Source organism: Macaca thibetana, chromosome 3 (assembly GCF_024542745.1).
Source record: "Macaca thibetana thibetana isolate TM-01 chromosome 3, ASM2454274v1, whole genome shotgun sequence".
Classification (NCBI taxonomy): Eukaryota; Metazoa; Chordata; class Mammalia; order Primates; family Cercopithecidae; genus Macaca; species Macaca thibetana.
Window position 1 is genome coordinate 158,622,010 of NC_065580.1, and position 23,952 is coordinate 158,645,961.

The following is a 23,952-nucleotide window of genomic DNA, read 5'->3' on the forward strand; positions in this document are numbered from 1 at the left end:
CACAGAAGCAACCAATGAACAGGACAACAAATTCCAAATGGACTGAACTCTGAAAAGGGAATTTTCTCAGCTAACCACATGAGTTTTGGTCAAAAGAGAGAAAGGGAAAGCGCATTTGACTAGAGATGTGGATTAATCATTAATAAAATCCGTATACTCTTTGGCTAAATACTTATAATTGCTTGGTCCTACTTTCCAAGAGCTATGTAAAATTTATTATGGGTTTTTATACAGTATATACAAATATATTATGGGTTTTTATTGAAAAATAAAACATGCACCATATAGTTTTTTAATAAAATGAGATTGCCCAGTGGGAAGTGGGATTGAGGGGGACACAGATAGGGCTTCATCAAGAAGCTATAAAATCAAAACACACAACACTTTATAGCAAATGGGGCACAGGAGTGCACCAAGGCTCCTTGAGAATCTGACACGTGCACCTGTCCATTTCTCCGGAGCTCTGTTAAGGCAGGTTTGAGGAGGTCTCTTCCCTTTGTTATCACAGGGAAAAGTAGATTTGGCGCTGATGTTGAGATCGACAACCACAACAAAAGACCTTCACATGTTTGTCTTTCCTTTTGTCTGCAGGGGGTGCAGCTTTTATTTTCCCAAATACTTCAGTATATCCTGAAGCTACGCAAAGAATTACAACTAGGCCAGGTACGAAAACACCCCCGTGTGATCTCGTCATTGAGAGACATCCCAGATGTCCCGCTGAGATCCATGCCCCAAGTCACGCGATACAAAGAGAGCTGATCCCGGAGCTGAAGCCAGTCCCAGACAGTCTTATTCTGCCTCTGTTTATCTGGAGACTAAACCCACTCAAACCATTTCATTCGAAGACCACACTAAAGGAATTAAGAGCAGATTAGCCCTTTAACTAGCTCTTCAGAAAGACAGATGGGCAAAGAAGGCATCCTGGATGCCTGGCAGTTAGGAATAGGCCCACTTTTGAACTAACGGAAGGATCCATCCCTCCTCGGGGGAAGAGCACAAAACAAGGACACTCCCCAGATTCACAGTGACCGATTCTCAGTATGTCACAAGAAGCCAGTCTTGCAGAGCAGAAGCATGCAATCATCAGTAGTATTTACATCTGAATCTTACTGCCTGTCTTCCAGATGATTTGATTAGGTAATTAATTTACATGCCATTCATGCAAAAATAAACATCTATCAAGTGCCCATTAGTGCCAAGTGTGATGTTAGACTCTGGGAATGTAAAGACGAACCAGGCTTCAGTAAGCTTCCTGTCTTCAGAACGTTCACTTCTTCATTCAGCTTGGCTTGTTCATTTGCTGAGTGCCTCCTCTGGGCCAGCCATGGGTGGTATGACGGTGAACAAGCTGAAATGTTTTGCCTCCAGTTCTAGATGTTTCCGTAGAGTGACCTAGAGCCAGAGAGACAGATACATACACATAAATGTTTCCCCTAATGTGATAGGTTCTACGGTAGAGGCACCACTTCTAGCAATACAGGCTGTAGGAGCAGGATCGGGGAGGAACTCAACGCCCCAAGAAAGGCGTAAAGATGCTTTCCAGAGGAATGGCCACATGGCAAAGGGGAATTAGATGTTTACCAGGTGAATAATGAGCAGGGGGAGAGGGCATTTCACAGAAGGGTATAGCTTGCCCTAAGCATTTGCCCCCTCCCTGGGACTTAGAGCAGCCCCATACGCTAGATATCATTGTACCAGCCTCACGGTTGATGACATCGTGTTCGGGGTGGTGGGATGGTTTATCTGTCTTCCTACATGCTTCCAGAATTCATATGAAACTCAGGCAATTCCTCTTTCACCTCTATCACATAACCGAAATACACAAGTCTCAGTCTGAACTGGTTCAAGATCTAGGCTTGGCAACTACTCTTTCTTTCTAATGAGAAAGACTGGGGGCCCAGGGAGCTAAAGAGAATGAATGAGGAAGCTTCTCAGGCTGTTCAAATCCTGACACTGCCCTGGTTACTGCCTAGTGACTTCAGGCTGGCAATTTTCTCTTCTCTAATGTCAGAGAAAAAGTTTGCTGTCTCGCTCCTGGGAAGCATGATAGAAAGGCTTAGCTAAGAGGTACTAAGAGGTAGTAAGTCACCTCTGTCATGTAACAGATTTCACAGGCCATTGAAACATAGGCAGGCCCCAGTGCCTAGAGTCTACCAGACTGGTCCTAAAGAAATCCACCCCGTGTATTGCAAGTGGAAAATAGAAATTCATGTTTGACTCAAGCTCTACAGATTTTGTAATTCTGTGAGCATTTAAAAATATTTCCACATATACCTAAAAAAATAAAAACTATTTCCAAAACATTTGGCTGGGGTTTTAAAATTTTTTTTACTTTTTAATTTTGTTTTTGTTTGTTTATGTTAAGACACCTCATAGGTGCCTCTGACTGAGTTGTAAAGCCAGGGGTTGTGAGCTAGTGTAACAAACTGTGTTAAAAGATCACAACACTGGCCAAATCCATGAGCACAACCTGTCCATCAGACAAGCCAGCTGACTGATGCTACCTGGTTAAGACAGTGGGTCCTGGAGCTGTTTTGTTTTCACATTTTAGGACATGGTGGATTTGGAAGGTATGACCCATCCAGGTGGATGGAGAAGAGGGTGGCTGTGAGGATGTTGGTTGGGACTCCCTCTCTGCCCAGCCCAGGGAAGGCAAGGGTGGCAAACTTAGACACCTCCCATGCCGCTCTGATGGTGCTCTTCCATGGGCCCATGATTTGAGCGTGATCTTGGAGACAGCACACTTCCACAGCTCCACTACTAGTCAAGTATGTTTTCGAAACTCAGTTTTTACCTGAAATAACCTGTTTTGACCACTGCCTACTGTGATTATGAGAACCAATACAAATATTGGTATCTGACCTGTAAAGAATTTAAAGCAGACTGAACAAGCCAGAGGACTGTTTACTGTAGGCTCTATTCAGGGGCTTGACCTTGGATATAAGAACTAGTTATACACCTTGGGTCATCCATTGCTAAGCGATCAACCTTAAAGGACTGGTCCTGTGGAGATAAAAGCTGTGAACCTGCAACTGGAGAATGAACGTTGTGATGGCTGAGGGGGAAGAGCTTTTGCCTCACTAACTTTCAGAGCTGCGCGAGTCCCAGAGGGAGGTCACTGGGAATCTGACGGTATCCCTGTGGTCAGTGGGTACCTGACTACTTTCAGAAAGGTGATTGTTGACTGTTTCTTTCAAGGTCATTAGGGATACAGACCCCAAATCCCTGTCTCCTCCACTCTTGGTTTGCTGTGCCATGATCTTCATTTCCACACCCTTTGTCTAATCCCACATCTGAGGGAACCGAACGCTGGTCAGCGTTATTGTGCTGACCATGAAGCAAGCCAGGCTCCTAGGTGGCAACTCTACTTAGACCAGAGTCTGTCTCTTCTCTTCACGGTGGCTGTTTCATTATAGAGTCCCTGATAGAGGAGACAGTGGTGTTCAGGGTTTACTGGTTAAATTAGACGGCATTCCACACCCTTTCTGCAGAGACTCCTTCTCCACATGTGTGTTGTCCTGCTGCATCCTCCTTCCCAGCTCTTCCTCACCACCCTTCCCTCCTTCCCTTCCCGCTGTGAGTCGCCCATCCCTGGGTTACTGCCCCAATCTCCCTTCCCTTCCCTTCCCTTCTTCTTTTTTTCTTTTCTTTTTCTTTTTTTTTTTTTTTTTTTTTTTTTTTGACGGAGTCTCACTCTGTCACCAGGCTGTAGTGCAGTGGCAAAATCTCGGCTCACTGCAGCCTCTGCCTCCTGGGTCCAAGCAATTCTTCTGCCTCATCCTCCCAAGTAGCTGAGGCTACAGGCACACGCCACTAGACCCAGCTAATTTTTGTATTTTTAGTAGAGACGGGGTTTCACCGTGTTGGCCAGGATGGTCTTGATCTCTTGACCTCGTGATCCAACCGCCTCTGCCTCCCAAAGTGCTGGGATTACAGACGTGAGCCACCATGCCCGGCCCCAAATCTACCTTTTATTCTATTCATGGCCCACCTTCCCAAATGAATCATTTATTCCAAAGCCCCCTGACTGCTTCCCTGTCAGGTCAGTCTCACCGCTGCTGTGTCAGGTCAGTCTCCCTGCACAATTGGCCAAGGCTGTTCACTGACCTCACAGGGGACCACATGTGGACATGCCCTGCCACCACCACCACCCGCCATTTGTCCAAACCTCATCCCTTTTCCTTGCATGCCCGTACCTAGTGTTTTCCCACATTTTCCTGATTCGAGATTTACTGTCTTTCACGACCCCTTTGTTGAATTAGCATTGAGACAGTCTTCTCTACTCTCATAAGTGTCAACCCATAGGCATATCATGTTACACTCTGTTGTTTATTATGATTATTATTTTATGATGTTTCACGTGTTTCTTACATTGTTGCAGTTACTGTGACCAGAATCCCTTTCTGTACCTCCTCTGCAAACACCCTTCTATTTTGCTGAATCCACTTCTTTTGGAGCCATAGCCCTTTGAGGTCTCAGGGGAAAAAAGTGGCAAAAACAGATCCACAGAATCTTGCAAGCCCCTGTTAACTACACAGTGCACCACCCTGCCTGTCCTCTCAGGAGCAGGTCATGCAAAAGCTCAGTTCTACCCCAAGGATGATGTTCTGCAACCCCATCCTTTCCTCTTCCATCCCCATGACAACCCATATATTATGATATGCCTCTAGGGTGTTATCAAAAGAGATTAGAGAGTTAAGCCTGCAAATGCAGCCTTCGCTTCCACTTTGAAGCTGCTGCTCTTCAGGGCTTTCTTGGAATCTTAAATCATTCCTGCATTGGAGCTCACAGCCTGGTGCTTTTCAGCACAGCTAGGCATAGTGAGACAATGCAACTACTGCATAGCACCTCTCAGTTAGGTGTTATGTAAAGCCTATATCTTAGCAAATGGCTAACACTGCATTCTTTGCTTCCCCTTAGTTCTTATATAACCACAGGGATCTGCAAACCTAGGCAAGAAGGGAATGCAAAATGTTTCCAAATCTCCATGCCTTTGATATAGAATTTTAAGAAGATCTGGAGGAAAATAGAGGGCGACTTAATTATGTTAAGGTTGACTCAAACTTTTTTTTTTTTTTTTTTTTTTTCATTTCACAGACGTTTATAGATTGGTTCTCAGCAGCAGCTCTTGGTCTTCCTAATTTGTGTTCCCCATTAGCATCTAATTTCAAGAGCAGACAAGTCTCATCTTTTTCCAGCCCAGCCAGGGAGCCTCCAGAGTTGCTTTGCAGATATGGTGTAGATCCTGCAGAATGAGGATGAGCTCTTCCATGATCCACATTCTTGCCCTTTAAAAAATAAAGCGGGTAGGCAGGGGGCGGCAAGAGCTAGAGGTTCCTCCTCAGTGAGTTTGATGAAGGGAGAATGTAAAACTTGGCTGAACTTAGCCCTCCAGGAAAGGGTAGCCAGAACGTTGTATTAATTGATTGATGTCTTCAAAAGGGTGTGGTGGAGGAGGAGTCTCATTCAGAATGAGAAGCTGATCCCAGCTTCCAGGAAATCAACACAGTTGCTCATGTATACGGGTCAGCACTAGCCGAACTCCCTATTTGTAGCTTCATGCCGTTTTTTATACTGTTGTAATGTAATGTACATCTATGTTCACCCAAGCTGCCTATGCAATGACTTTTATAAAGCTCAGTTTCCAAACACAGTCTCTTACAGATAAAACAGCAGAACCAGTGCCAGAAAGCAACCTTCCCTTACATGGGCACTTCTGCCAAGCGTATGAGTTCATGACCTTGAAGATCAAAGTTAAAGAGAAATGGAGAGGGTGTTGAAATGGTCAGCAAAAATTAAATGTAAAATGTATTCTTACTGGAAGTCCAATGCTCTATTATCAATAAAGGACACTTAGCAGAGATACATGGAGGAGTGATTTTTCAAGCAGTCAAGAGCAGAACTACTAAGGCTTTGAGACGGTGTAGCTGCCACAGCAGTCACCCCTGGCTGTCCCTCATCTCAGGGAGCCTGAGTTGAATGTTTCCCAATGTCGTATCCCACGGGGTGCTCAGGGCCCACAGCATATAATCGGTAGCTGATAAGGAAGCATTGAACCAGAATGTCATGGGAGAAAACAAAAGCCCACATATCTTCCATGGCAATATGTTTATGAACATGTTAATCATTGTTCATATAAGTGTCTCAAATACTTGGCTGAAAAGTAAACTCTGTTTGGTGTTAAGTTTTGACTTATTTTCAAGGGAGAATGGGATATGGTTATACACCCTAAGAAGGATTTTGTGAATAAAGAGTTTCAAAATATTTTGGGAGTAGTAGTTAGGCATTTATTTTTTTTCCCAGTCACATTTCATGAGCAATAATTTTCTGTTTAAGGTAGTATCTGACTAACCTACTGATGTCTTCTATCAGTTCCATTAGCATACTTATTCCATGGGTAAAAGCAATCCATCTAGAACTCTTTCAACCATTTTTTAGTTTGTCTTTGCACACTCTAGATAGCATTACTGAAACCATCTGCAGGAAAACAGAGTTCCTGAAAAGAGCAGTGGTCTAGAGCAGGCTTTCTCAGACTTCAGTGTGCACCAGAGTCACCCAGAAATGCTGATTCTGAGGCTAGGTGCAGTGGCTCACGCCTCTAATCCCAGCACTTTAGGAGGCCGAGGCGGGTGGATCACGAGGTCGGGAGATCGAGACCATCCTGGCTAACATGGTGAGACCCTGTCTCTACTAAAAATACAAAAAGAAATTAGCCCGGTGTGGTGGCGGGTGCCTGTAGTCCCAGCTACTCAAGAGGCTGAGGCAGGAGAATGGCGTGAGCCCGGGAGGCAGAGGCTGCAGTGAGCTGAGATTGCGCCACTGCACTCTGGCCTGGGTGACAGAATGAGACTCCGTCTCAAAAAAAAAAAAAAAAATGCTGATTGTGATGCAGTAGGTCTGGGGTAAGATCCTGCATTTCTAACAAGTTCCCAGGTATTATTGATGTTGCTGGTCCACAGACCACCTTTTGAGAAACAGAGATCTAGAACATATTTCTGTATTATCTTGCTTTTTTTCATTTGGTAAATAGAAGGCCTTAGTTAATGTGCCTTTCTGCTCCTAAATTAGGCTAGATGTGTCTAGGACTGCCTCACAAGTAGATTTTTCTTTCTGAGACAATTCGCAAATTGAAACTCTGGCTATCCTTTTTTTTTTTTTTTTTTTTTTTTTTTTTTTTTTTTGTCAAAATGCAACTGACTGAGAACCCATGTGCCGAGTGTTCTCAGAGACTTAAGTTGAAATTCAGTTGTAAATTGTTAGGGGCTGCAGATTTAATTCCTATGTGTAACCCCAACACCAGAAATGTGAAAATCTGAGGAGCTGGGTGGGGAAAGATTTAGGTCCAAAAATGCAAAAATGCCAGCTGAGAGAGAGGAGTGAGTAATAGCAGTTTAAAAAGAAAAATTATCTAATTCTCCAAAGCTCTGAAGGGTAGGATTTCATAGACCACACTAGTAGCAAAGATGCTTGCAGCCAAACAGACCAAATGCATTAAGGAGATTCTGTGTTGAATTTCACGCTGCCTATCATTTCTATTCTCATTGGGATATGAAAATAGGAAGAGACACATCTTCTGTAACACAGTCAAGCTCTTTGAAGACTGACCCATCAAATTGCTGGTTTTAAACAAAATTAAAATATTTGTTTAAAGAGAAGCTTAAAAACAATTGCGTTGTCCTATCCTCCAAGTGAAATTTTGTACCCATCTCCTGGTGTCTGGCAGCAAAGAACCTGCCGAGATATTTGGCCATGGCCTTCACTTGACCCAGAATGACACATGACATTGAACTGAGACCCAGCAATCCAAGAAGACATAATTTTGAAACAGTTATGTAATAAGATTGCATGTAGAAATAGCCTGAGATATGCTCTCTTAGCAAAAGTATGTATAATAAGATTTCTGGAATATATTTGTGAAACAAACCTTAAATGACATAGAGCTTTGATAATCATTAATAGGACTCACACTGAGGATGCAGAAGTATAGTTACTAAATTTGCATATGAAAAGTAAATGAAGGTTTATGGGACAAGTAATACTACTTTATAAATACAAAGAAATGTTTGGCATGTACTTAAGCTCAGAAGGTCATCATCAATGTGCTGTGGGAGCAATACTATTTCAGTCCTGTAATTCATTTCATGCAGTTCATTTTAGAGAAATTCTAAATTTATTTAGAACATTAGAAATGGGAGACATTTGCCTACGAAAATCACTAGATCAGATAAGACTGATTTAATATAAATTGATGAGGTTATAAAGGGAAAATGAGAGTTGGCTAAGAGAGGCAACTGGCAAATAAAAAGATAAGGCATTTCCTAGGAGATGCAAGAAGAAAAAGAAGCTGAATGTCATTTGATTGTTTTAGGGGCAGACCTCAAACAAAAATGGGCTGGTTCATCCAAATTGTAGACTGTATTTTGAATGAGTCATGAAGATAATAAAGAGACAGATGTAGATCAGTCCCAGTGGAAGCAGGGTGAACTAAATTGTAAGAAACTTTTATTAGGGTCTTGACTTATGATTGTAGGAAATTAGAAGAGTCACCAAGCTCTGGGAGAATCTGTCAATGAGAGTTTTCAGATAAACGGGTGAGAATTTTAGACCACTATAATATATGAAATTTTGATTTGGAAATTAAACTCAAATCTAGTGGGATATTCTTTGGATTACCAGATTTTTTTAGCACACAATTTATTCTAATAAATGCAAAATCAAATAAGAAACCAAAACATCTCTTATAAAAATTACACGATTGATCTTTTAGTCAATTTATTTGTCTTTACAGATTTACCGTATGAGCCTCCCAGGAGATCAGCCTGGACCGGTCACGGCCACCCCACGCCCCAGTCGAAAGGTACAGTGTTGGCTCCCATGGCCCTGAGTTTCATGTCACAGGCAGTTGATGACTGTTGATGGAGTATATAGTAATTTCTGTGGCTAATCTGTGATTTTGCAACACGTGGTGGGTTTGTTCCATTGACAACAGAGTACAATTGATCTTTAACTGCAGTGATTCTTTCTCTATTTGGGTCATCACAAATTTCATAACAAAAATAAAGCAATGATGTAGTGTATTTCAACCTTCAGAAATGCATGTTTCATGGGATGTTTGAGTACACATTAAATAATTGGTGATTTCCTGAATCCTGGCCATGCTTAAAAGTATCCCTGGCTTTACTTTATTTGACTGATGGTTTCCCTTTATGTGTTTATCTTAGACTATGATTTATTGTAATCTATTTGGTAAGCCATCCCAAATTCTCTTTTGTTTTAACTTTTGGAAAAACTGGGAGGTATCCATTTTTTAAATAATTGGAAATGTCCTCTTTTTTTGTTACAATGTTTTTACATTTGGTTTCATTAGAAAGGAAAATTTTTCCTTACCATAAGATGCTTCTGATTTAGACTATTATGTTAATAACTAAATTAACTGATAGAATGATTTTACAACAACATCAAAGACTCATGACCAAATCTGTTATAGCTAATTGCCTTTTGTATTTCTGGATTTTCAGCTGCTCAACCATCTCCTTCCACAGTGCCCAAAACTGAAGACCAGCGTCCTCAGTTAGGTATGTTTCAGGGGCCATCTGAATAAGCATTAGAGAAGATTCAGGCTCAGCAACACGTTTCTAAAATGTATCACTTTTTAATGGAAGTTAACATGATTTTTTGCCTCTTTTTGACTGCTCCATACATAAGATAGGGCCCAAGTCACCAGCCTACTCACGCGAGGTGACTTGAGATGGTGCTAAAACACATCCCCAACTATGCAATAAATATAGAAAAAAACATTCTACTTGCACACAGGCTGCTGCTTTGTGATCCATTATTTTTTTTTAATTTTACTTTCCATGCCCGAACAACACAGGCTGCACAGCCCTGGATTGATGGGGCTTGGCACATGTTTGCCCTCTTTATGTCATTGGTTGGTGTGAGCCCTGAGCTACGTGTCGGGATCCTGGGATGGAATCCAAGCCCTGCCACCAACTAGGAGTCCCCTAGCAAGACATCTGAGATGCTGTGTGACATCTTCTCTCATAGAAGAGGTGGAGGCAGTTGATTTGCAGTTGGGGGACATTTTCAGCTCTGAAATCTGAAAACACAATTGAGTCAGGCATTACGTCTGAAGTCACATCATACTATGTCACAACTATGTCTAGGATTTGACTTTGTTTCTTTTTGTTGTAGATCCTTATCAGATTCTTGGACCAACAAGTAGCCGCCTTGCAAATCCAGGTGAGAAACTGCTGATGATTTTCTTCTTACAAAGTTACCTTTTTGGCAGTGGCTATTTTGAAAAGTAAATTGGTATTGGTGAGAAATTCCTTCGACTGAACAAATTTTAGTTTTAGGTCTCACTGAATTATTTGCCTTAATGGAAAAATGGGTCGGGTTATAAATTAGGATTTCAGCTTCAGCAAAGAACATTATAACCTAATCCAAGCTGTAATAGTTTTTTAGGGCTGCTGTAACAAAGCACCATGGATTAGGTGGCTTAAACAACAACAATTTATTGTCTCACAGTTCTGGAGGCTGGAAGTCTGAAATCAGAGTGTCCCAATAGTAGGTTTCATTCCTTCTGAGGGCTGTGAGGGAGGGATCTGTCCTGGGGACTCTCCCTGTCTTACAGATAGCCATCATCTCCTCGTGTCTCTTATCATCATCATCTCTCTGTGTGTGTCAGTCGCTGTGTCCAAATATCTCTTTTGCATAAGGATGTCGGTCAGATTGGAATACCCACCCTGTAACCTTACTGTAACTTGATTACCTTATTTAGGATCTTATCTCCATAAAAAGGTTACATTCTCAGATACTGCGGGTTAAGATTTCAACATAGGGAATTGAGGGAACACAATTCAACCCATTATACAAGCAGATAAAATAACTAGTATTTTTTAAAAGAGAGCCTTAATACAACCACAAGACTTCAAATTCAGGCTCATCTTCGATGGTCTGTTTCTGAACTTCAATGCTACAAGAAAGAGCAGATTCTTAATTAGCCCATTTGTAACCAGTGCATTGCCAAGGTTTGTCACCTGTCCTAGTGTTTCAGTGCCAGCTACATAGTTTTATTTGTTTGTATTCAGATCAGAACCAGCTGTGCTGGCACCAACTTCAGAAATTCGTAGCCTATGCTGCATATTCCCAACTGCAAATTCAAATGCCAAGATGTTACAGGTATATTGCAAGCAAAGATGGAATTATATTTCCTAAATGTTGAGGCCAAAATAAGGTTGGAAATGGAATAATTCAGATTTAATCAGTATACATCCCTGCAAGAGAATCTACACATTGAAAACATGAAACGTTATCATTTTTGAGCATCTGTATTTTTGATGTTAAATTTTGGTTAATGTTAATGAATTCAATGAAATTTTTTTACAGCTGAAAATCTAAAGAAAACTAGTTAGCCTGGGGCCTAGACTAGGTGCTCAATAATTATTTGTTGCATACATGAAAGGCAAGGATAACGAGATATAGTCCTTTAGCTCAGGGAGCTTTCGGTCGCTGGAGAGATGGACACAGGGAGTTACAACATTGTCCCAAACACAGAGCCACTGGCCCTTTTTGCTCATGCTGGCTTTCATCTAGTAGCCCAGGCTCCTGAGGCTGTGGTCTCTTCTCAGCCTTCTACTCAGCTTTTCATTTGCAACTCTGCCATATAACCATTCAAATACAAATAATCACTATGTTTTGAGATGATTATTATCAGTCATGCTTCAGGAAGACTGATCTGGCAGCAATGTTAGGATAGATTAGAAAAAAGAAAATGACGGAAGCTGAAACACTCTGGGAATGTTAATACAATCATGTGAAATAACAATCAAATAGCTCCCACCCCGCAGAATGCCCCCGATAGAATGTCTGTGGTCCCTTCTGTGCCTCATGGCAGCCCTGGGAGGTTACTATCTCCATCCTACAGGAGAGGAATTAGAAGTCCAGAGAAGTTAAGTAATTTTTCCTGTGTCACACAGCCAATGATAAGGGAGGTCAGATTTGTAACCTAACTCTGTCTACAAAGTCTGCTTTTGTTTTCTTGCCCTACTCTGCCGCTGACTAAGTATGAAGGGAAGAGGAGGTCTTACAAAATGCAGACTGTGAGAATAGAAAGCAAGGATTTCCTTTCAGGGTAATAACTGCTTAGGTGCAGGCGATGAATCTGAGGTCGGGAAGGAAGAGGAGGAAAGAGTCAAGCTGCACCAAAGAAGACTAAACTGGCCTTTGCACTAACACATTGGCCAAATGAAATATATATGTTCATGACCACATTGTCACAGCCCAAAGGTACTGCTTGGCTTGTTTGTAGAACAGGGCCAGAGTCACTTGCTCCTAAGCAGAGTGCCAATTCTCACAAGGGAACACCGCACCTGCCCTGGGCCCAGCAGCCTGGGGATGCCCTTTGTCGATAGAGGGACCTGAGCTCAAGCAAGGAGACTGGAAACTCATCACAGGCCTGGGGAAACAGGACTGCACTTCATACCATTAAGACTCTTTTTAATGGGCCTGGAGAAAATAGCAACATCCTACCTTTGATTTGCAGCCAAGTGACTTTAAGATAAAGGTTTATTTCATTTAGTTTATGATGAATTCGACTTTCTCTCCATCTATCCTTAGGTTTGTGTCTGTTGTGCTCGTGTGAATTGTTCCCCTGAAACCAGAATGTCGTTTATCTTTGTATTAATTAGAATGCTTCTTCCTGTTTGATTCTATTTTTCTATTCTCTGATAAATAAATCCTTCATCACTTACAAATTGCTGTCTTTGCTTTTCATACAATACAAATTCCTTTTCCTCATTTTAAGTGGAAAGATTGCATCATATAGTATGAATGCACAAGATGATGTCATCATCCCAACATCTCTATCCCAAATATTCATTTGATGTGCACTTTGGACATCACTTCTCCTGCTGAGAACAGTGTGTCCCTGCATTCTGGTATCATGGATCGGTTATAAGCAACACAGCTCCTTTACGTGCCATCAGAGCAGCTGAGAATCTAACATGGTTCCTCTAATGAAAGAGCTTTGTTGGGTTATGTTCAGAGGCTCCCTCTTCAGTGGTGCACATGAAAATGCATCCTGCCTCTTGCAGAACGACAGACCAGGTTAGGGATGTTTTGGCATTTGTTAGGAGGTGGGAGTGTGCAGTCTTCCAGTGGGAGCCCCCCAGGGAGGCGACAACATGGAAAGGACCTGGGGAGGCTGCAGAGGTGTGCATAAACCAGGCCTGAAAGCAAGTTTGCGCAGTGATTAAGCATGGCAGCCTAGGGTCTGGATTTCAACCCTTGCCGGCGCTGAGAAAAATACGTCAGTCTACCTCTCTAACCTCCAATTTCCTCACTTCTCCAGTGGGCTAATCACATGACTCCTGTGGGGATTAAATAAATCAACACATGTAAAGCGTTTAGAATGGTGCATGGCACACAGTAAGCCTTCAGAGGATATCAGTCAGCCCAAGAATAGCACCTTTTCAAGTTTCTTCATGGTTCAAAAGGCCAATTGAACAGTATTTCTCTTTTCTTTGGGCATTTCCTGGCTATAGGAGAGGAGTGTTATCTTTCCTTAAACTCTGATTTTCAGCCCAAAGAAGTGATGACAAGACCATTCATGTACTGAGTTCATCCTTACCATGATCTCGCAAGATAGTACTGTTACCATCATGCCCACTTTACAGATGAGGATACTGAGGCAGAGAGAGCTGGGAGAGTTGCCAAAGGCCCCACAAAGGGCAGAGGCAGGATTCAACTGAGGCAGTGGCAACTCCAAAGTTGGTGCTCCCTACCACCATGCTTTTCTGCCCCTCCAGTAAGTGATGCCTGAGCCTCGGGGCAGAGACTTCCATTCAGGACACACCTGCTGCCTTGCAGAGGGTCCAGGCCATGCACGCGGGATCTTCTGCACCACCCCTGGCTTCTAGAGAAAGTGGCCTCAAACCACTGCCACCGTGGAACTGGCGGGGCCCCTCACGACTGTATTTACTGCCCGTGTTCATCAGCTGACAGCTGCGGGGCTTTGCAGCAGGCTGCTGTTTCCACCAGACGCACAGCTGCTGAGTCACTCTGCAGCTCTCTGCTTTGCTCTGTGGTTTGTAAACCGTTTCGGTTTTCTTTTTTTTTTTTTTTTTGGTCCATTTTTGCTCAGTCTGTACGCCTTTGCTACCCTGTTTCTCTCCCTTTCTTTTAACAGTATTAGGAGATTTCTTTCCTCTGTAAAATTAAAGGAGTGCCTTCTGTCTTCTTAAAAGCCACAGCCACTCCCTTTCATCCACAGGGTTCTCCGTAGGTGGGCAATGCTGCTTGCCACTGTTTTTTACCCCCAAATCTGTTTCATTTTGGTAATTACCCTAAGAAAAAACTAGTTGCTCCTTACTGACATTGCAAGGATGTTATTAAGATAGAGTAAAACAAAAATAGATCTGAAGGGTTTACTTTTCTTGGGTGATGCTACTCAGTGAAAGCTCTTGTCTTTCAAGAGCTTCTCTTTGTAAACCCTGGTTTGGCCCATGAGTGACCCGAGCCACTTTTAGGCTTTCCTTAACCCTAAGCATTCTTGTTTTGAAATCTCTATATTCTAAAATGCACCTCATCACACATTAAATGTTATTGTTTTGGAAGTAAAATAAGAATTTAAAAATTGCTCTTAAAATTTTATGACTGAGAATAACTCCTTTACCATTGACAATTTTTTAACAACCATTGTTCATTTTTGAGAATTCTTGCGGTGAGAACATTTGTTCTACACACTGCAAAATGCAGTGAATTTCGTTACAAATATTAAATTTAACAGTTAATGAGTTTGACATAATGTTACGTTTTCTACCATTTACTTAAACATTCATTGATTTTGCATTTCCAGGTTTCTTTCAAGGTTTGAAAGCTGATGAATTTTGCTTACAGATCTCTTCTTTCTATAGACCCTCCCTGGAAATGCTTACAGTCCTGAGCCCTGTGTCTTTATGGCTAATGGGTAAAATAGTCAAGTGAGAAATTAGCTCATCTATCCTTTGGGCATTGAGTTTGCTGCCACGAATTTAGGTCCCCTGCTTTCTAACTCTTCAGAAATAGGAGAGACGTGAGATCACTTTTGTCCACTGGTTCTGTCCTACACACATTTATAAAAGAAGTGGGTGAGGGAAAAATTGCTAAGAGGCAGTGCCAAGGTTTGAGTCGATTCCAAGTGTGATTTCGGCAGGTCTGTGGAGTTGCTTTCTCTATGGGAGAAAGTTGACGCTGAATATTTATTTTCAAACAACCGTATGTGTTTATATTGAAGCATCTGTGAAGACTGTTAAATCAAAAATCCATGCCTTTTCCTATTCCCAGGTCATCTATGGAATTTTTTTCAAGTTGTAATTTTTTGGTTACAATATATATACTAAGACCATATGGTTTTCTCATACCATTCTTTGTGTTTTCTACACGCATATTAATGAAATGTTGCAGGCAACGAAACTTGATTGGGAACAGTGTGTATATGTGGTTCTGAAAAAGCAAAGGCTTCCACTGCAATGAGCTACAAGCTGTTAAAAATTTCAAATGTGCTGCTAGACTGAAAATGAGCACTTTCCAGAACAGATTCAGAAAAAGCTGACCTTTCTCACAGTGCTATTGTATGGATAAATTCACAAATATATCCATTTCCATGTAGCCAACATGCAAAGAAGGGTTTATGAGTTGGGCGATATATATAGGAGGCCAGCAAGGATTTAGAAGAAAACGATCTTAAAATTGATTTTTACATTATGTTAATTCCCTGAGTAGATGTCAGTTAAAGTTACTTTAATCATTTTATCACATTGAATGATATTACTTACGATATAATAAAAGATAATCTTTTGGTAATAAGTCTAAGGCAGTGCTATAACTGGAGTTCAGGAGGAAGGACCCACCTCCCATCCATTCTTACGCTTATGAAATATGCTCAGCAGAGCTTAGCCTCTCTCGGTACTGATACTATTGTCAATATTTACATGCTGCTGTCTTCTAGGGAGCCATAAATTATCTTCAAGTATTGTGACATAGCAGCTAGCTGTGCCTAGATTTTTCTTTGAATTTCATTAAACAAAGCCATATCTATATGCTCTCAGTGAAATCAAGAAAATTCTGACTTTGTCCACCCAGCTAAATGTGATCTCTTTGACAAAGGAAGAGTCTCATTCAGCTTCCCAAGGGGACTTGCAATCACTCATTGTTGGGTTTTTTCTTCTGGAAATGCCGCTTGACACAATTGGCATTGCAGGGCACAGGCAACGCATTGGTTTCCGTTACGATGCCCTTGCCCAAATACTGGAACTGGTGATCGGGTTTGAAAAAGAGCCAGCTTTTTTTTTTTTTCCTAAACTTCCTCATTTTGAGTGGGTTAATTCTGTTCTAGGAAAAGTTTTGACAGAATTGCTTTCTGAGCGCCAGCAAAATGTTATGTTAGAAATAATGATGTTTACTTCCATTCTCAATTTTTTTCCATAAACTTTTAGAAGTTCATTTCCTAAATCTAACTTTTATTATCTTACTTGACCTAGCCAATATAAATGGCATTAAGTCATTATTGCCATCCACATAACAGTACTTTTCTGCTTCACAAAATAGGGGGGAAAAAATACAGCTCTTTCATCCTCTAAACACCAGGTTGATCTGGCTGTTCTTTTAAGGAAGTCAGAAATGGATGGAACCAGCCTGAACTCTGCCCCATATGAATTCCCTGCATTCCATCTAGGTCTTGAATCTGTTAGACCATCATCCTGGCTCGGGTTCCCTAGATGCAGAGCTTGGGGTAAGGATGCTTGTGCAGGTGAATGATTAACGGCATGTTCTCAGGAGAGAGAGAATGGGAAGAAGCACAGGGCAGGTGCAGCGCTAAGGAAGTTTCTGGCCTCCTCCAAGCCTCCTTGCAGCTGGACGCTGTTTCAGCCCAATCCCACAGGAGCGCTGGAGCCTGAATAGTGTCGTGGAATTGGTCTTTCCTTGAGGCAAGGGGGCCGGCCTACGTTACCCTGTTCAGTCCACCAGCTGTGGGATACCTGGGGGTGGGTGAGGCGGCGGCTCTGTTAAGGCAAGGGCAGTTCTCTGGAGAAATGGGTGGCCATGGAATGAGAGCAGTCCTCACGCCTGCAGCTGAGGGATGGATGGACAGGCCTGGTGAAGGGAATGTGGGCGACACACCAATAGCACCTTCTTCCCTCATCACAAAGGGCCTCTTTCCCCTGGAACCTGTGCTCACTGGAATTTTCCTTCCTCTCCTGATCTCATTAGGCAGTGGCCAGATCCAGCTTTGGCAGTTCCTCCTGGAGCTCCTGTCGGACAGCTCCAACTCCAGCTGCATCACCTGGGAAGGCACCAACGGGGAGTTCAAGATGACGGATCCCGACGAGGTGGCCCGGCGCTGGGGAGAGCGGAAGAGCAAACCCAATATGAACTATGATAAGCTCAGCCGCGCCCTCCGTTACTACTATGACAAGAACATCATGACCAAGGTCCACGGGAAGCGCTACGCCTACAAGTTCGACTTCCACGGGATCGCCCAGGCCCTCCAGCCCCACCCCCCGGAGTCATCTCTGTACAAGTACCCCTCAGACCTCCCGTACATGGGCTCCTATCACGCCCACCCGCAGAAGATGAACTTTGTGGCACCCCACCCTCCAGCCCTCCCCGTGACATCTTCCAGTTTTTTTGCTGCCCCAAACCCATACTGGAATTCACCAACTGGGGGTATATACCCTAACACTAGGCTCCCCACCAGCCATATGCCTTCTCATCTGGGCACTTACTACTAAACACCTGATGGAGGCCTTTCCCATCAGCGTGCATTCACCAGCCCATCGCCACAAACTCTATCGGAGAACATGAATCAAAAGTGCCTCAAGAGGAATGAAAAAAGCTTTACTGGGGCTGGGGAAGGAAGCCGGGGAAGAGATCCAAAGACTCTTGGGAGGGAGTTACTGAAGTCTTACTACAGAAATGAGGAGGATGCTAAAAATGTCACAAATATGGACATATCATCTGTGGACTGACCTTGTAAAAGACAGTGTATGTAGAAGCATGAAGTCTTAAGGACAAAATGCCAAAGAAAGTGGTCTTAAGAAATGTATAAACTTTAGAGTAGAGTTTGGAATCCCGCTAATGCAAACTGGGATGAAACTAAAGCAATAGAAACAACACAGTTTTGACCTAACATACCGTTTATAATGCCATTTTAAGGAAAACTACCTGTATTTAAAAATAGAAACATATCAAAAACAAGAGAAAAGACATGAGAGAGACTGTGGCCCATCAACAGACATTGATACGCAACTGCACGGCATGTGCTGTTTTGGTTGAAATCCAATACATTCCGTTTGATGGACAGCTGTCAGCTTTCTCAAACTGTGAAGATGACCCAAAGTTTCCAACTCCTTTACAGTATTACCGGGACTGTGAACTAAAAGGTGGGACTGAGAATGTGTATAGAGTGAGCGTGTGACCGTAGACAGAGGGGTGAAGGAGGAGAAGGAGGAGGCAGAGAAGGAGGAGACCAGGGCTGGGAAAGAAACTTCTCAAGCAATGAAGACTGGACTCAGGACATTTGGGGACTGTGTACAATGAGTTACGGAGACTTGAGGGTTCATGCAGTCAGTGTTATACCAAACCCAGTGTTAGGAGAAAGGACACAGCGTAATGGAGAAAGGGGAAGTAGTAGAATTCAGAAACAAAAATGTGCATCTCTTTCTTTGTTTGTCAAATGAAAATTTTAACTGGAATTGTCTGATATTTAAGAGAAACATTCAGGACCTCATCATTATGTGGGGGCTTTGTTCTCCACAGGGTCAGGTAAGAGATGGCCTTCCTGGCTGCCACAATCAGAAATCACGCAGGCATTTTGGGTAGGCGGCCTCCAGTTTTCCTTTGAGTCGCGAACGCTGTGCGTTTGTCAGAATGAAGTATACAAGTCAATGTTTTTCCCCCCCTTTTTATATAATAATTATATAACTTATGCATTTATACACTACGAGTTGATCTCGGCCAGCCAAAGACACACGACAAAAGAGACAATCAATGATATAATGTGGCCTTGAATTTTAACTCTGTATGCTTAATGTTTACAATATGAAGTTATTAGTTCTTAGAATGCAGAATGTATGTAATAAAATAAGCTTGGCCTAGCATGGCAAATCAGATTTATACAGGAGTCTGCATTTGCACTTTTTTTAGTGACTAAAGTTGCTTAATGAAAACGTGCTGGATGTTGTGGATTTTGTGTTATAATTTTACTTTGTCCAGGAACTTGTGCAAGGGAGAGTCAAGCAAACAGGATGTTTGGTACCCAGACGGCGTCAGCCTCTGCAGGTCCTTCTTTCACCCTCATGTCTCTTATTTCTAGCCCCTTTTGGAACAGAAGGACCCCAGGTTCCACATCGGAGCCTCCATATTTATGCCTGGAATGGAAAGAGGCCTAGGAAGCTGGGGTTGTCATTGAGAAATTCTAGTTCAGCACCTGGTCACAAATCACCCTTAATTCCTGCTGTGATTAAAAAACATTTGTTGAATGGTGAACAAGCTACCGCTCAAAATGCAAACTGTATTATTACTGGTAAATAAAGTGTCATGGATAGCTGCAATTTCTCACTTTACCAAAACAAGGGACAACTTCTAGATTTGCCATGCGGTTTCTCTTTCAGGAGATCTCACTTAGGTAGACAGCTTTAATCTTGCTACATCAGTTACCTGGGCACTGTGGCTTGGGATTCACGAGTCCTGAACCTGATACGCTGGCTATCCCTTGAAGACAATGTTTATTTCTATAATCTAGAGCCAGTTTCCCTGGGCATCTTTTCTTTGCCTCACAAATGCTGCCAACCTTAGTCCAGGTGAAGGCAACTCAAAGGTGAAAATACAAGGTGACCGTGCGAAGGCGCTAGCCTAAACATCTTAGCTGAATCGGTTTCTGAATTGGCCCTTTTCATAGCTATTTCAGGGCCTGTTTTTTCACGTTGTAATCCTTTTGCTATGATTATGTGAAGTTGCCAAACCTCTGTGCTGTGGATGTTTTGGCAGTGGGCTTCGAAGTCGGCAGGATACGATTACCAACGCTCCCGACACACCGTGTCATTTGGATTAGACAGAGCCCAACCATCTATCATTTTGCAGCAGCCTGGGAAGGCCCACAAAGTGCCTGTATCTCCTTAGGGAAAATAAATAAATACAATCATGAAAGCTGGCAGTTAGGCTGACCCAAACTGTGCTAATGGAAAAGATCAGTCATTTTTATTTTGGAATGCAAAGTCAAGACACACCTATATTCTGCATAGAAATACACATTTACTTGGATAATCACTCAGTTCTCTCTTTCAAGACTGTCTCATGAGCAAGATCATAAAAACAAGACATGATTATCATATTCAATTTTAACAGATGTTTTCTGTTAGATCCCTCAACCCTCCACCCCCCACCCAGGTTATTAGCAAGTCTTATGAGCAACTGGGATAATGTTGGATAACATGATAATACTGAGTTCCTTCAAATACATAATTCTTAAATTGTTTCAAAATGGCATTAATTCTCTGTTCCTGTTGTAATCTAATTCCAAAACACCCTCCAGGTCATATTCATAATTGCATGAACCTTTTCTCTCTGTTTCTCCCTGTCTCTTGGCTTGCCCTGATGTATACTCAGACTCCTGTACAATCAGACTCCTGTACAATCAGACTCCTGCTGGCAAGGGATCTGTCTTCTTTTCTTGTCTTAATTGTCTTTCGGGCCTTGTATGTGGTAAAATCGCCAAATCACAGTCGAGACTTTATTTTTGTTCCTAGTTTGATGCCCTTATGTCCCGGAGGGGTTCACAAACTGCTTTGTCAGGACTGCTGCAGTTAGAAGGCTCACTGCTCCTCCTAAGCCCTCTGCACAGAGGTAGCACCTGCAGCCCAGGAGCAGGAGCCCGAGGAGCTGCCCTCTGACAGCAGGTGCAGCCGAGATGGCTACAGCTCGGGAGCTGGGAAGGTGATGGGGCACAGGGAAAGCACAGGTGTTCTGCAGCGCTGCAAAGTGACCCACTGCCTGGAGAAAGAGAAGAAAATATACTTTTTTAAAGCTGGTTTAATTAGCCTCTCATTACTTCATTCAAATAAAGTCATGAGGAGACTAATTAGAGAATAAAAATTACTTTGGACTATTCAAAAATACATCAAATTCTGTGCCTTCTCTTTATCTTAACCTTGATTTAAAGAAATCTTGTTGACTCACACCTGTAATCCCAACACTTCGACGGGCGGAGGCGGGCGGATCGCGTGAGCCCGGGAGCTCAGGACCAGCCTGGGCAACATAACAGTACCCAGTCTCTACAAAAAAATCAATAAATACAAAAATTAGCTGGGCATGGTGGTGCACAACTGCAGTCCCAGGAGTTCAAGGCTGCAGTGAGCTGTGACCACACCACTAGCCTGGGTGACAGAGTGAAACCCTGATTCAAAAATAAAATAAATTTTTAACAAAGTAGCCCAGATTAATGCTATACAGAAACAACTAGATAAACTTTTCTAACTTGTAATTTTAAACTCATTTTACTGAGTAAAACATAATTATTTTCTCACAAAAAAATGTTAAACTATTATTCTGTTGGAGAAAGTTATAATGTTACCTGATTATAATTTGCGCTAGAAGATGTGAATTACAAACTTCTGCAGGAAGCATGTTACATGTAGAAACTTTATGGAAAAAAGAAATGGTTTTTTCATGTTCTATAGCCACACAGCATGTTTCCTAAAGAAGATAATACAGAAATAGTAGGTAGCCAGAATTTCATCCTGACGGGACTTCATAAAACAGTCTGGAGATATTACAAGGTTGTGACTGATTGAATAAGCACAGCCAAAGAGTACTAATTAAAAAATGGATACTCATCTAGAAGGGAGGTCGCAGGATTAAACCCCAGGCTGCCGCCCTTGAACTTACTTGGTCATACTTTACTCAGATGAGGATACAGAAGATATCCTGATCACAGCTCCAAATGCCATGGGGCTGAGATGACAATAGGTTATGTGACACATCCAGGATGCCAAAGAACAGGTTAAGGTGATGGGTTAGATCTTGAAGGTGTTAGGACCTCCATCCAGTCCTCTCCAAAACACCTGGGGGTTTGATGGAGCAGCAGCATGTGTGAAAAGGACTTCAGCGTTTTGGAGATGACAGCAATGAGATGTAGAATAGCAGCTTTTAATGAGCCATGACTAGGTCAGGTGCTGTATATACACTGCCTCATTACTCCTTCCAACTGCCCCCATGGTACACTTTAAAAAAAAAGTCTTGACAGATTGAACAATTTGCCCAGCTCTCCAAGGTAAGAGGTGGAACAAATGCTTGTGCCAGGGCTAGCTAATGCCAAAAGTTTTTTTTAAATCTTAAGCTATTTTGCCTCATATGAACAGAAAATTAAACAGGAAGGTGACATGACTGCCCAATCTTAGGCTGCATTTTCTGAAACAGGTCACAAATGAGGACTTATTTGTTACACATTAAACAGACTGCAATATCAATTGTGGGCCTACACTTAAAGAGTGACATAGGACAGTTAGTGCAAGTTCAGTGGGGAGAGACAAGGGGAATGAGAGAACCCAGGACCATGTCTAGGAGGGGCTGTCAGTGTCTCTGCTGGGAGTGGGATTACCCTTATCACCCATTGATTCAGGACCCAGCACAGTGCCTAGCAATATCAAGCTGTCAGAAAACGTTTGCAGCTATATATGCGTGAACGAACATCCAGAAAGGTAACATCTGGACTAAAGGTGGGCTCAGCAAGGATGTCCATTGGCCAAATTCAAGAGAGAGCTTTTTAACAGTTGGAGGAGCTCCAGATGGAATGGTCAGTCTTTGTCCAGGAGTTCCTGGATATGGGGTGTGCTTATTTAACAACAATGTAACTATTTGCCAGGTGTTTGGCAGCACGTGGACTACATGGCTATTTAGGTCTTCTTCGGTCCTGTGCAACTTGGGTTCTGTGAAATATTAAGTGTTGTCTATAAACACATCCATAGAAAGTCAGGGGTGAGAGTCTGAAATCAATGATGGCTTAGTAGCCTCACTCTTCATCAGTGCCAGTTTGTCCTAAGAGTCAGCAGTACGTTAGGGCTTTAGACGTTACAGAGGCAGTGGAATCACCCCAAATTGAATTATATTGTGGCTCTGTGTCTCTAAATTGACTGGAGCACAGTCTGCTTGGAGATGAAAATACATCCTATTTTCTCGGCATTGCAGGGCCCAGGTGAATGGTGAGAAGCAGCCAACTGATGGGATAAATGAACTTTGCTTCCATGTTTTCTCACGTATGAGGAAGACCGCCCCCTACAGCACACTTGCATAAATACATGTCCTCAGTGTGGTTGGTCACAGCCTGCTCAGTATTAGATATGCATCAGCTGAGTGTCAGTCTGCCTCAGGGGCCCTCAATCCCACTCCAGACTAACGATTTCCACCTCCAAGTAGTCATGGGAGGCCAGGAGCCAGGGCTGATTTCCATTTGCACTCATGAGGTTGAGGCTAAGGAAGGGGTGGGGTGTAAACAAAATGTACAAGAAAGAATTTGGTGTGGAAATCATGAACCATTCTGTAAAGTCTCTTAACTGGATAAGCCAGGATGTATCAAGATGTTAACAACTTTTTATTTTAAGTAAGTTCTCTTATTAATTTTTGGTTAATAACCAAAAATTACTTGGCAAGAATATAACTGAAACTTGTTTGAAAGGTTTGGAGGTGGGTGGATGTATAACTTGCCCAACCTTTTTAAATTAAGAGTGAAGAGAAAGGAAAAGGCTAGCTGTCCTAATCTTTTCTATGGCATCAGGGCAATGGTTTCTAAGCTGTCTCATCAGAATTGGCAGCAGGCTGCTGGCAGGAGGGGGAGGCTGGCATTCCAGTTCTAAGTAATTCCAGATATTAAGCTTTCGGGTCCAGAGAGGAGCCTCCCAGTGGATATCATTTTCT

General features: G+C 42.5%; 1 protein-coding gene across 8 annotated transcripts in view; it reads left to right on the forward strand.

Annotated features, from left to right (window-relative positions):
- ERG (ETS transcription factor ERG) overlaps positions 1 to 21,160 on the forward strand; it is a 203,034-nt gene extending 181,874 nt beyond the window's left edge. For 5 of the 8 annotated variants that reach the window (XM_050784572.1, XM_050784575.1, XM_050784570.1 and 2 more), the window contains 5 exons: positions 592 to 663; positions 8,789 to 8,857; positions 9,519 to 9,575; positions 10,195 to 10,242; positions 17,254 to 21,160. In XM_050784572.1, coding sequence (XP_050640529.1) covers positions 592 to 663; positions 8,789 to 8,857; positions 9,519 to 9,575; positions 10,195 to 10,242; positions 17,254 to 17,774 — 767 coding nt within the window. In that variant the 3' untranslated portion in view covers positions 17,775 to 21,160. The remainder of the gene's footprint in view (positions 1 to 591; positions 664 to 8,788; positions 8,858 to 9,518; positions 9,576 to 10,194; positions 10,243 to 17,253) is intronic. The other 3 variants (XM_050784576.1, XM_050784577.1, XM_050784573.1) reach the window with 1 other exon arrangement.
- The last annotated feature ends 2,792 nt before the right edge of the window (positions 21,161 to 23,952 follow it).